At 44.0% G+C, this 14,488-nt stretch overlaps 1 protein-coding gene across 4 annotated transcripts in view; it reads right to left on the minus strand.

Moving 5' to 3' along the window:
• Window positions 1–14,488, minus strand: part of tspoap1 (TSPO associated protein 1) — a 68,255-nt gene that overhangs the window by 10,781 nt on the left and 42,986 nt on the right. For all 4 annotated transcript variants that reach the window (XM_078265599.1, XM_078265600.1, XM_078265598.1 and 1 more), the window contains 11 exons: window positions 12,863–13,043; window positions 11,348–11,553; window positions 9,966–10,072; window positions 9,761–9,870; window positions 8,800–9,675; window positions 7,159–7,310; window positions 6,534–7,010; window positions 5,632–6,000; window positions 4,292–4,450; window positions 1,640–1,739; window positions 42–184 (listed from right to left, as the gene is read on the minus strand). In XM_078265599.1, coding sequence (XP_078121725.1) covers window positions 42–184; window positions 1,640–1,739; window positions 4,292–4,450; window positions 5,632–6,000; window positions 6,534–7,010; window positions 7,159–7,310; window positions 8,800–9,675; window positions 9,761–9,870; window positions 9,966–10,072; window positions 11,348–11,553; window positions 12,863–13,043 — 2,880 coding nt within the window. The remainder of the gene's footprint in view (window positions 1–41; window positions 185–1,639; window positions 1,740–4,291; window positions 4,451–5,631; window positions 6,001–6,533; window positions 7,011–7,158; window positions 7,311–8,799; window positions 9,676–9,760; window positions 9,871–9,965; window positions 10,073–11,347; window positions 11,554–12,862; window positions 13,044–14,488) is intronic.

Genomic DNA, 14,488 nt, shown 5'->3' on the forward strand with positions numbered 1-14,488 from the left:
GGGGTTATTTCTAGTAGTGTATGAGCTGTGTGGGGACATACTTTGATGATCTGTCCTTCAGTGAAAGGCAGCTCTTCCTCAGCAGCGTCAGGATTGGGCGACATAGTGGCAGGATCATAAGGGAAGAGGGCCACAAAGATACGTATGTCACTGTTTCCTTTGGTCTTTGGTGAATCAACAGTACCTGCAGAGACACACACACACACACGGTCAAAATACTTCATTTGCTACACACATCCAGGTGTATTTAGCACAGAATTTATATAATTAAATGATGCTTGTTCTCAGGTGACTGATTCATAAGTGTCCTTTTGTTAAGAGAAGTGCAATGTCGAGAGCACTGGTTATGTTATAAGCTCCATAGCAAATCAGTTACTTCCTAAAAGTATTTTCTAATTTCTATGGGTTTAAGAGGTTTTGCTCGTTTCCTAAAACAAATAAAATATATAATTCCTTGTATTTATTCATGCGTTATTTGATAAAAGCTTTTGTTTTCATGCAATTTCTTTTTCGTTAGCTTTGCCTTCATGAAGTTCAAATACAATTTATTGTCACTGCTATTACTACACACACTCTGAGTCTGCACACAAGCCATGCATAGCTTGCAATAAGCTCTGCAAACAGTATATCCAGCTGGCCCCTCCCCCACCTCCCGCTAACTGCATTGCTGCTGTGAGCACAGGCATGTCCTTAAAAGAGGTAATCGAGCTAAAGCACTGATCCTAAGCTGTGTGAGCCGTTTGACAAACGTGCACTCGTTCATGATCTGCAGCAAGCAAAAGCGCCAGGGGAAAAAAGTGTTTGACCCACGCTTTAATCTACATCTGACGACGTTTACTGACAACACACGGACTTAAAAAGAATACTAATATTATCAAAGGTGCAATGTCACATATCGTGCAAAGCAGCCTTTAAATGTGGCTTGTGGCACAGTCTACAGCATAGCAGACATGAGGTATGACACCAGTGTTGCTAAAAGCATTACGACTGCAGCCTATTCGACAGCGAGTGACAAATTTCGAGAGTTGTAGTGAGACTTTAAGCTGCGCTGAAGAGACGTATTCTCTATCTCATTAGGGAGAATCAACCCATCTGTGGCAAGAGTCACGGGCAAACAACTTGCACACTTTCACATCCTCACTGATTTTCTAGTAGATAGGACAAAACTTCTCCCTGCTCCCTTCCTCTATCTGTGTGCACCCACACATATGCCAGAAGGTCAGAGAAGGTCAGGTTTATTAAATGCAACTGAGAAGAAAAGAAGAGAGCGAGGGAAGAAGAGAAAGAGAGGGACTGCAGGCCGTTTCTTTGCAGGCTAATCAAGGTTACTATTTTAATGTCTGTCACTTCCTCCTGTCATGACAAGCCACTTTGAGTTAAGCTGGTTCACAGCTTAGCAGGCTCTCTCCCACTTCTCCATTGCGAGCTACAGCTTCTCCTCCTCCTCCTTGACCCCCCCCCCCCTTTCCTACACAAGGTGGTAATCTGACTACCATCATGTGAGAGAGGGGGAGACGTGCCAACAGAAAGCACAGGTCTGTCAGCACTGTATCAGACCACTGCAGATATGAGTTAAGAAGAGAGAAAGAAATCAAGAGACAGAGGAAACAGGAAGACAAAAGAGGAAAGAGTCTCTGACCTTTGGGTTGCCTGGCCTGCGAGCATGCTGGTTTAGAAGAGAGCTCACCCTGGGCTCCCCATGATGGACCTGCCTCAGCGGGAGGGATTTGGCTGGGCTCCTGCCAAAAAAAGAGACAATAAGAAAAAAAACATCTAACACAGAAACTAAAAACAATCACTACTGGGGAGGAGAGGGCACCTCTGGGTTCAGAGAAAATTAACTGCAAATGCAGCTGTTCATGTTTTTAAACAATATTCAATAATCTATGCGTCTTCTCATGATAATCTATTTGAATTGTTACTTATTTCAGTAGAGATTGAAACCTCATCAAATACAAAAAAAACAGGGTTTCCAACATTTTACTGTTTCAACAAACATGTTCCTTTTTTGCATTGTGGTGGTGTTGGCAGACACAGACTAAAGCACATCACTGTAAGCTAACGCAGGGCAGACTAGATAAAGACAAGAGCTGAGTGGTTTTCCAATGTGTAGGAGAATATGAATGCAACATGAAGTAGTGCAGTCAGACAGAGGGAGAACAGAGTCCGCTATACTAGCTGACTCAAAATCTTATAAAAGTTAAGAAGTCTGAAGCCACTGGCTGATGATAAACTGGTTTAAACTCTTTGCAACTGCTTTCTGACCACATCTTGGCAACTCAAACTAACATGCCATTACTAGGGCTGCACGATTTGGAGAAGAAGTAATATTGCCATTGTCATTTGCGTTACTGCGATAGCCATATAATGGCATCATGAGTCTACTTGCCTGCTTATCAAGGAAAATGCACAAAGTACTAAACTTTTGAAACATAACGTTTATATAAACAATGACATTTAAGATGGGTGTAATATAATAACTAGCGATTAAGTTATAGAATATCATTTGTACAGCCTCTTCATGCTTCAGTCTGCATGCTCTGAAACCCTCTACACTTCTGATACGCACGTGACCACAAGCGACACACACGCTACTGCCTAAACAGAGACTGACTGGTCATATCTTTTGTGGATGTTGTTACGACGGTAGCGTAAGTGAGAGCGAGAATTGTAGGTGCGTTGACTGAGTGACGTCAGCGAGTGATTGGTGGAGCAAGGAGAGAGAGGGGCCGCGAGTGGTGTCGGAGATTAGCGTAGCAGCTGTGTGAGGGAAAAGCGACGGGAAGAAGCGATAGCAAAGACGATGTAAAGTGAGTTACTGTAACAGTGAACAATAAAACAAGCTTCATAAGACATTCTTCGCACATATGTGGTTATGTCATCGCACAGTGACATCGCGATTGCAATTAGATTAATCGTGCATAGCCATTACTAAATAATATACTGTACTTTGCCTGCTTTTATAACAGCAAAATATGGCAAAAATGTGCTACCTAGCCTCCCTCTGTCCACTGCAGTGGTGATGATGGAAAATGTAGCTGTGTACTGATAGTTAAGTGATATCCACTAAAGGAACCAGAGGGTTGGATCCACACTGCTACAGGGAAGACGAGGGGGCTGGGACAACACACCCATTGCACCTGTCCTGCAGCAACGTTTACCGGGGGATCAGCCTTCAGCCCTCGGCGGAGAGGAGGTCTGCTGTGCTCCATTTGAGCCCCCTCCACCCACCACTCAGAGCTCATCTGCTCCGCCACCGCCTCCGCCGGACTGTACTCCACAGGCTCCTCGTTATCTGTGCCGTACTCCACGTCAATCTCTACCTCACGACCAATAGATGACCTCAGAGTTGGTCCTGTTTGGCTGACTGGGTAGGGTCTTGGTGGGATAAGACCATGGCCGGGGTTGGCTGCCGTGGCAGCAGCCATCTGACTCCTGAGCATGGCCTCCCTTCTAAGGCGGTCCCCTAGCCCTCTGAGCAGTGATCTATCTTTGCTGTAGGGGCTCAGCTGGGGAGGACAGCGGGCTGAGACCTGCCTGCTGGAGGGACCCTCATATAAACACATGTCCTCTTCTTCAGAATAACTCATGGTGTCAACTGTGTCTGCGTAGTGCACCCTGTGCTGCGTCTTAGGCCTGACCTGCAAGGGTCCGTGCCGGGGGAAAGGCTCTTTGGGTAGAGATCCGGGATCCCTGTTGAAGTGGTGATGGTGAGTGGGAACAGGTGGGTGCGGGTTGGGGTGATGCTGGGGGGCATGGTGGAGGCGTTCTGAGGCTCTGGGGTGATGGTGGCTGGGCCTGGGCCGAGGCTGACTGTGGTGGGTTAAAGGCTCGTCTTGACAGCTATCTTCCTCTTCTGTCATCTCAGGAATGCAGAACAGCTGCTTGTGGTGTTGGACCTGAGGAGGATACTTAGGGATCCTCTCAAATACCTCCTCGTCACTGTCTGGGGGCTCTAACTTCCGTGACTACAAGGCCCCAGGTCAAAGCAAGCAAGAATGGGTTGGTGAAGGTGGGATCATATTGTTCAGTGAAAATAAGGGAAGTGCAGACAAAACAGTGAACAAACCGGCCGTGCAAAGGAAGGAAAAAAGGAAAGGAAGAAAAAAACAAAAAGAATCTCAATTTAGCACGATCAGAAACATGACAGAAGAAACAAGGCCAGTGAAGGACACCTTAACCATGCAAGACAAACTGAAAGAACCATGTCATTCAAAAAGCAGAACTCAAAGTTTCTGTGCTAATGTGGGTGCGTACGGCTACAGAATATGTAGTGGATTCATTCCTTTACCCTGTTAGCTCTGACTGTGTAGCCCCTGGCCTGTGCTTCGCCGATATTGTCAGAGTAAAGTTCCTCCTCCTCCTCCTCCTCCAGGATGTCAGACAGATCTGAACGGCTGTTGTCTGCGTGATAGTCACTGGGAGGCTCCACAAGCCCTCTGCTGTAACTCTGCAACGAAATACATCAAGATTCTGAAACAATATATCCGATTTATCTTACATTTTAAATCTGTATTAGCCATTCCATTGAATACTGAGTATAATAAATAAATAAAATCAGCAGGTTGCTAAATGTATTAGATATACATGCCTATGGCCTCCTCCTGTAGGGATGGGAATCAGAGGTTACCTCACGATATGATACACGATACATGGCTCATGATACTGATAATATCAGGATACAGCAATTCTGCGATAATCAATATATTGCTAGACAATCCTATAATGATCACGATATCGGTCTAACTATGTATACAAAATGCCTGTGAAATTATATAAAAAAAAATAATAAAAGGCACATAAAAATGCAAATTCTTGTACTTTAGTGCAAAACCATAGTAGCGACGCTGGGAGCAGGGTAATCTATTTAGAGCGCCTTATTTTATCAATTAAAATATAGATATTTGGTGCCAGTGTATCGATTGTTGTATCGCACAAAGAAGGACTACGATGTATTGCCGTATTGATATTTTGTCCCAGCCCTATTCTTCTGGCATTGGTCCAATGTGTAAACCTTTGAGAAACAGCAATGGTAAGAACTCACTTGACTGAAATATGATACAAATGTATTACCAATGATTTAGACATTCTTAATATGAGCAAAATGTCAAAAAAATACATGCTAAAAACTTTGCATTATGCATTGTCACCATTTATCCATCAGGATAAAGTGATGTTTGAACAAGTGGCTTTCCAAGCAATTTAAAACGTGCTTCACATCATCATATCTCAAGTCTATATCAAGTATAAAAGTACGATGGCCTAAATGAATTATTATGTCACACTTTGTTCAGTACTTGTCAGCAGGATATAACCCAGGTTGATTAGGTCTAGGATATACAGTACTGTTCAGGACTCCTGAAGACATCAGCCACTTTATATGTAGAGTACATCTATTTAATTAATAACTTGTACTTTTACAGTATCAGGCTCATTACATGTATCATATTGATGTTTATTGGTAAATTAGACAACACATCTGGAGGGCTCAACCAAAAATTCCGCTTCCCCCTTTCAGACAAGTTTATCAGCAGTGATCGGCCTATGCTACACATACATGCCATATTCATTTTTGTAGTGAAGAGTAAAACTATTTCAGATTGTAGGTGGTGTTAAGAAATCAGGGCTGACCTGCTGGTTCCTCCAGTACTCTGGCTCTTGGTCCTGTCTCAAGAACTCTTCGATGGACACCAGGCGGGTATTCTCCTGCTCCTCCTCCGCCTCTGACTCCAGCGGGGAGGTGCTGGGGGGTCGGAGGAGGTTCTGAGGGTTAAGGAAGTCTGAGATGGGGGCTTTGGGTGGGGTCGGGATGCGCTCAGGGATCCCGGCCTTGGCACTGGGGTCCTCGATGAACTCTCTCATAGATGGGAAAGGACGGATGGTGTCAGGGCTATTGGTGTCTCTGCGCTGCTCCAACACTGCTGCTGCTGCTGTTGCTTGTGCAGTTGCTGCTACTGGAGATGGTTGGGCTGGTGAGGTGGTGGGGGAGGTCACATTAACCTGAAGAGGAGAAAGATAGTCAGTACAACACTATTTGAGTCACTTTATTATTCCGATTAACTACTGTTAACTGTGGGCAACAATTTGAGCCCTTTTTTGCCTGCCTATATTGTTTTACATTTTGGCAAATTAGCAACATTAAAAGTATGCCAAATTAGCTATTAGCAGTTTGCACTGTACCCATGGATATACAGACAGAAACTTGAAAACTTCTCAGGCAAGCTCTGGAGTTATAAGAACTTTTTCCCATGATTTCTAAGTAGATTTATGGACATTTATTCATGATGGAGAAAGAAGATAATTATATGCACAAAAAAACGTAAGTCACACTGAACCTCAAAATGTGGATATCATGTCTGTATTCAGATTTGACGCAAACTGCAAGAGGCACGCCTCACGGTTTGAAACCTCTGATCTAGGAAAATAAACGAGTCGTGGCCTTTTATATATATATATATATATATATATATATATATATATATATATATATATATATATATATATAGATAGGAGGATGGAAGAGTGAGGATTACCACTGGAGTAATGGTGGAGGCTACTGGTAATATGGCCTCACACGCGGCCAAGGCAGCAGCAGAAGAGGGGTTGGCCCAGGCCTTCGCATATGACGCAGATAAAAGAAGATTTTCTGAGTGGAGTGCATGAGGAGGGTTGGCATCAGTCTCCACTGTGAGGCCAGTGATGTTTGTGTCTGATGGCAAAGTGCTGGGCAGCATGGAGACTTTGGCAGCAGAGTTCCCGTAGGACAGCGGTGAGGGCAGGTTACCGCAACCTGTAGGGGTGCAGGGTCCAGGTGGCACAACTTCGGCGGTGATAGCTGGACCTGCCATGATGGCAGCCAGCTTGGAGGGCACATTGACTGGCAAAGAGTGGCAGGAATCCCCGTGGGCGGACGTGGTGCGGACAGTGAGCTCCTGAACTGCCAGCAGGGACTGCATCTGAGAGGGGCCAAGCAGGGCACTGCCAGCTGTTGGGGAAGACACCTCCAGCACCTTGGACAGGAGAATGACAGGTACATTTTTTAAATCCCCATATCACATTGACATTAAAAAGTATACAGCAGCTTTCAAAAAGCCATACTGAAATTAAACCGTAAAGAAATGAATGTTAAAAGTCCCACAAAATATGCCAAGTTCTTGCCTTTTTCTTGTCAGCATATATAGTGTATCCAGTGACACGGACTCCATTAGAGGTCCCGGCAGCATCTATAGTGACTGGCAGCCAGCTGATGAGGGCAATGCCCGGGGAGGGGCCATGCTCCAGCTGTACATCCAGAGGGGCATCAGGGGGGCCTGCAGGGATTGAAAGCATCATACCACAGCCAGTGGCAAGCACAAGATAGAGAAATATTTTCATATTAATATAGGATCAGGGGATTCACTCATACTGAAAATACAGTGCTTAGCATTAGGAATGATTATCACAATGGGAACATGATTCTACAGAAATAAATGCCTAATGTCTAATACTCTAAAGGGACATTAATACATTTAGAAACCATATACCTGAGTTCCCAGACTGTGGGCATGAAACTTAAGCAAATGTAAACGATCATTAATAGAAATACAACTCAAATCTAATATGACACTGATCACAAATAAGCATCTTACAGGTCTAAAATGTAAACAAAACTTTTGACTAGAAGGAGCCGAATGGCAAAAAGGTACCACAAACTGACATCAAATGTTTGCAATAAACAACATCAGTGACTCAGTTTTCACAAAAATACCAAAACCTCTCACTGAGCTTTCTCATTTACATGCATTTTCAATTCTTTTAGCTTTTACTCTTGCATAATGCTTTGTTGGCAAGGCAGGAAAACAACAAACAAGGGCACTTCAAAATCAAGAAAAAAACTAACTTGCCATGAGGATAGAACCCTACTCTGTCATTAGTACTTAACCAGTAGGTGTGGTAGAGGATGTCATCTGCCGTGACCAATTAAGTCACCTATTTTCCTTCCCTTTAAAGTAATACATTCTTTGCCAAGGTGCTTTGGCTATTCAAGAGAGGCGAGTCAGAGCAGCTCACAAAAGCAGCTCTCAAGAATAAACCAATGTCCTTGTATGGGAGGTACAAAATCACCGCTACTGAGTATAAGATATCATCTGAATATAACACACTGGGTTAACATGTAGCTCTGATCAATGTTTTGTTCTGTGATATTATATTGTTTATGTATGTTATTATATATGTTATTACATTGACGTTACATGTCAATATAATAACGTGCATATCGTCAAAATTAAAAAAACATTGGTCACACAAAGCTTTGGTAAGCTTCTGAATGGGATCACAGATCTCTTACACACACACACACACACACACACACACACACACACACACACACACACACACACACAAAAGTGACTTTTTAGTGCATTTTTGTTGATAATACAAGTTCAGAGAATCTAATCATCTAACTGGCATGTCTGTGATATTGTTTTCATACTAAACAGTAGCTAATGTTTGATGGAAGTAGATGAGAGGCGAAGGATACTTGTAAAGTGCATTTTCCACTACATATTGCTGCAAAAGATTCAAATTTCAACTTCTTCTTCAAATAAGAAGTCTTAGGTTAGACCCAGACATTTTATTCTGTGGCTTAATAGTGATTGAATCACACATCCTATACAAGTAATGTACATTTAGTATGTCGTTTTTTTCAGCTACAGTATCAGGCTTTAATTATTATTTCTCAAAAAGGTGTCAAGAGCTGTTATCTGGGTCCAACATTTGAGCCAGCCAAATGTCAGGAGGCTAAAAATACTAAATCCTGACCTGCCATCAGTGTGGTGAAGGTGATCGTAGCGCTTCTGTGCTCGCGTCGCTCCACAGGTAACTCCCATGGCGTGCGGTGCGGCCGTGCCTCCACTTTGACTGTGTACTGCAGGCTGGGCAAGAGGTTATTGAGGCACAGCGAGCAGCAGCCAGCCTTCACCAGCTCACACTCCTCCTCATTCAAGGACACAATGTGCACATAGTTACTGTTGCTGGGCAGCCAGGTCAGGTTGGCAGAGGTGGCGGTGATCCTCTCCACACGCAGCTGCGTGGGCGCCACACAAACGTCCCGGCCGACCAGCATGCTGCAGCGCAGCTGGTCTGAGGGGCCCTTCTCAGTCAGGCTTTGCACTGACACTCGGTAGGCCTTGAGGTTTATGTCCAACCGCTCCAGAACCGCTTTGGTCTGGGCACCGAAGGGCACGTTGAGCCGCAGCTCCTGGTCCACATACACATTATAGCTCCACACATTGCCCCAGCCAGCCGGCACCAGCGGAGGGTCCCAGCCGATGATGATGCTCTTGGCAAGCTGCTTGATGAGGGTAAGCTTACGTGGGTAAGGCACAATGTCCACTCCCACCTCCTCCAAATCCAAGTCTAGGCCGTTGGTGAGGGGGGCTGGGACAGCCAAGGCCGATGCTGAATCTGAGGGGGATGAGGCAGGGCCAGAGGCAGCAGAGGCCTCTGTCCTTTCTGAGGCGCTGACGCCCATGTGGAGGTGATGCTGGTGGCTGGCACTGTGCAGGCTGCTGTCTAGCAGGGAGTTATGAGACATGTCCCCCGTCTCTGGATGCTGAGTGCTCATGACATCGTCGTCCGATACACGTTCCACAAAGTTAGAGGGGACCAGCCCTCTCCGTCCGTCCATCAGCTCACCTGTAAGGAGCCAAATCAACACTGAATATCATGTCTAGACAGAAATATGAAATTGTAGACCGAACAATTCATACTGCAGATTTACCTTCATAGAAGCCATCGTCATCCATGTCTCCATACACATAAATGTATTCTCCAGCAGTAAGTGGAAGCTCCACTTCAGGGTTGTCATTGGGGCCGTCATATGGATTATAGCTGTTGAAAATTGATTGCCAGGAAGTAATTTTTTTTTTAACACATATTAAACTGTTGACATAGTGAATCAACTCTTGCCTTAGTTTAATATTTACCTGTATCTCGCAATGAAAACCTGAAGCTTTGCTGCTCCTCTGCTGGCTGTGTAAGGTGCCGGGGCTACGTCAATGTCCAGCTCCTCCACTTCACTGGCAGTGTCCACCTGAGAACACCATCAACTGAAGGTAAATTTCCTAGACCTTTCAGCAATCTGAAAACTGCTTGCATTGGTGTGCAAAAGCTAATTAAAATGGGATATAAAAAAAAAATTATATATTCTATTCTTCCCACAAATCCACAAAAAGCAGAAGCAGAGGAAATGTTGTGAACTGGCCTGAATAAACAAGCATATTCTTCAAAAAAAGTGCTTTTTTTCATTGCATCTTATTAACATTTTTCTATAAATAAGTAAATATATTTACTGTAAATGCAGAACTAGTCATGATGAGCTACTATAGATGAATACTCACATGAAGATACTGTGTACAATATTCTAAATTCTTGTTAGGTGGTTTCATATCAATGACTCACTGTTGTTGGTAGAGAATCACCTTGATACCTGAGTTTGATTTCCATTCATAGCGGTTAGACACAGTACAATAAGAGGGCTTGTATATTTATAGCTCCCTGGGGAAACCTTTAACCTTTAAGCATAGTCACTTACAACTACTACTGTATAACCTTCATAATCCACAGTGGCGAATGGATTATCTCACTAAATATGAGCTTTATTGAAATGTGGGCAGACGAGTGACTGGATGAAAAGACCACCAACCTGTCTGTCATGCAAGACCAGACACTGACTGTTTCGAGACACGGCACAACAAAAATACTACATAATGGCAGCCGATCCAAATAACTTCTCTTATGAATGAGCAGAAGGAGCTCTGGCATGTTCAGCTACAGTCTGTGAGAGCATGAGATGACAGGGAGGTTAAGGGGGGGCTTTTTTAATCCATTAAATCCACACAATCAATGTGATTGTGCATGGCTATCTTGGTAATCTTGATGAGCAATCTGCCTGACTATGTAGAAACAAAGAAAGCAGAAGAGCTGCAGGCAGGAGTCATGCACAATGACATAACCTGGATGAGACCAAATGAGCATTATCACAAACCTACAACCAGGGCTTTAAAATTAAAACTAACCCACCCATCAAATGCAGAAAAAAAACAATGTATTAAGAGTGGCTGGCAGCTTTCAAATGTAGTAACCATTTGACTAGTGTTTCCGAAAGATAATTTTAAGCCATGCCTACAAACTGTATTATATTGTGAGAGGTGGCGTACACTCTTGGGTTTTGGCCAGAACTGACAATATTGCTTTGACCTTACATGCAAATTGTATATCACTGACTAAAACTAATGATGTGTGTTGCTCCTGATAAATGACGAACAAAATGAGTCACAAGTGATGCACTTTTTGTCAAGGCTTGTACCTCGTGTGTTGGGCTAGATTTGTGCGGACTGAGGTGGCTGTCAGACTTGGGGGTGAGGTGCGTGGTCTCTGACTTGCTGGAAGAAGAGCCTGACTTGCTGACACTGATGGTGGGCAGCTCTCGATGCTTGGTGACAGGCGAGCGCTCCACCCTGGAGAGCCCTGCAGCGTGGGGGGTTGCCCCAAGCCGCAGTGTAGCCGCCACATCTAGCAGGAGAGAAAGAGAGGGGGGGGGGGGGGGAAGGATAATACATAATCCACGACTTTAACAGACAACTCTGGCCCGCTCACTGGTTAAATGGGTTGAATCCATGAGCAGCTAGGTGGGTGAGGTCACTGGTTGACATGCAGGAGGCTCAAGGTTGAACCTGGCTGATTAAACAGTGGAGGAAAAATCCTGTCTCCATCTGTCAGAGGTCACAGAGCCTTGTGGCAAGGTGTGTCACACCAGCACTGGGGCTTAACTGGTTCATTTCTCACCTCAGCTTACGAGCCCTGACCCTTGTGTGATGGTGAGCGCTACAGACTGCTGGACTGTGACGGTGGGGGTGAGATGACGGGTTAGAACATGCCGTGCTTTTGTGACAGTGCCCAACACATATTATGAGTAACAGAGGCGGAGAGAGTACCGAGCGGATCATTACCCTCAGGGCAGGAGAGAGTATCACCTCCCTCGAGACTCCAGAAGGCTATTTCACCCAGAGACACCATATCCCATGAGCCACCAGTGCAGTCTAAAACACATGAACAGTGTAGGAGAAAAAGGGTTGGATACATACAATAGGAACGATTTGGACTAGATTTGCACTGTTGTTATGTTTGAGGCAGTTGTGGCTGGGATTACGTTATAATGGATTTTTTTTTATTTATTTATTTTTTAAACATTGCTTTGTTAAGTCAAAAGAAATTTTAAATGCCTGTGCCTTTAATTCACAGCCTGAGTAGAACAAGCTCACACACACATGCACACACACTGTATTTGTATATACAAAGTAAAAAATGAATAATCCCTATACTCAAAACTAAAAGGATGCATCCCTGATGGGGCCGTTTCAAAAGGATTTGGATGCTTTTGAAGGCGTTCTGTCCATGAGTGGACTGATGGTCACATTTCCCAACAACAAAGATTATACAGTATACCATCAAAGTTGAATTATGGTTAGATTCAGATCACTTGACTTCATCATTTGTTTGGAGTCATTAATCACGTGAAGCTGGTACTTTAAAGACACATAGTTGATGACACCACTGTGTAATTTACCAAACATATTCATTTACCACTAACATTGCTATTATCCAGTTATATGCACATACACATTTTTGTGGATAGTATAAATTAACCAATTTTTTTTTTAAATTCAGTTTAAAGCACTAAATATCACAAGCAAAAGCACTAAGAATCCTATGATGTAGAGCTCAATGTAGTAAGGAATCTATCAAGAGCAAAAGCCCTCACAATCTCCCTGTATAGGTTGTACCTTTGGGTGTGAGTACATGTCATGGTGATGTGGCTCACCTCGCTCTGTAGTCAGGCCTACCCCATTGGTCAGAACAGAGAGGCTGGGATTGTTAAAGAGGCTAGCGTCGGCCAGGTCCGCCTTTGATGCCTGCAGTCGAAACTTCTCCAACTCTTGGGACAGCAAGCCAAACTGTTCGCTCTGGCTGCGACATTTGTCCTCCAGGTCTCGTACTTTTGACTGCACATATGGCGTAACAGACAGGGAACACAGCCATACAGTAAAAACACAGTTTTTTGATCAATTGACTACACAAGCAAGTGAGCTAAGCTTTTCTGAAAAGGTTGGTACAGTAGTGTTTGAATACAGGGGCTTGTGCTTTAAGCGAATCTTGAGCGTTGTAACACCCCTGTGCTCCCGTTTTTTCATGGAGGCGCAACGACCTGTGCAAGCAGTGCTCTGACCACTTGGCATTTTCCTTTACTTTCACTTGGTGGTATTTTGGGGGCCAGGGCAGAGCGCACGGTGCACAGGTGGGAGGTTCATTCAAATGAGGCACCACAAAGCGAGTTTTTTGGTATTGTGGTGGAAAACGTGTCTTAGACGGTGAGAAAAGACAATTATATATTCTGTTTCTGGCACATCACTCAGCTAATACTTGGATCAAATGCACAGTGTTTGAATCAGCATCAACAACTAATGTTTAATGTGGATGAAGCCGTCTGCATGAATGAATATGAGCGATTCGTATGGCTGCTTTATATCGTATGAAAAGCTTCCCCTTCCGTACATCTGCAGCCTCCAATTTGAGAAGTTCCGCGCCAGAGCACAGTGACGTTATGCATGGCCGTCCACTGTGTTAACCTTCATTAAATCCCGTGCAAATGACACCAGGCTGCAACAAAGTAACCCCACACACCTGCACATACATCAGACAGGGCGGCTATAACTCGGTATTCGACCCGTTTACGAGAGAGACATCGGGATTACCAGGGCTCATTAATCCTCTGCGTGACAGCCTCCTCTATAACTATCAGCTGCTAAAAATGCATTACAAAGCAAACACTTCTGTGTCATGTTATATGATATTATGTAACCATTTACAACGTGAATTACAGTAGAATTATGACTCAAATAATGTCCGATTAATGCGATCATATAGACCAAACTGTTTTAGTATTCTTTACTATCATCATTGTACTAATTAACTGTTAAGAAATACCACACCATCTGCATCTAGCTGCAGGTTTGTGGTGCTGTGTTAAAGTTGTGCCGCTTTGCTGTTGTCAGCATGCGTCACTGTGATTGGCTCTGCAGTTTCACAGCGATGACACCAGGGATGTGACTGGCTGAAAGTGTATTTGTTAATCACCACACCCTCCGATCTATATATTAACCGTCACCCAGCCCTTTTGCACTCTGCGCTGCTGCAAATACAAAAACCAAAATAGCGCTTGGAGCCATGACAGTCGGTGTGCCTTGGACCTTCTGCTTTGCATTGGTCGTTGCGCTTGCATGCTTAAGACAGGGCCCTGTATGTAAAAGTAGCCTTCTTTATAAATTGCCAGTGTCGTGTAGAAACCTTGAATGCTTATACAGTCACTTACTTGGTTACTATGGAAAACATTTTTTATCATGGATAAAAACCCATTTGACAAATCAAATTCAACATCTGATCTTACACG

Source organism: Sander vitreus, chromosome 13 (genome assembly GCF_031162955.1).
Source record: "Sander vitreus isolate 19-12246 chromosome 13, sanVit1, whole genome shotgun sequence".
In the NCBI taxonomy this organism is placed as follows: Eukaryota; Metazoa; Chordata; class Actinopteri; order Perciformes; family Percidae; genus Sander; species Sander vitreus.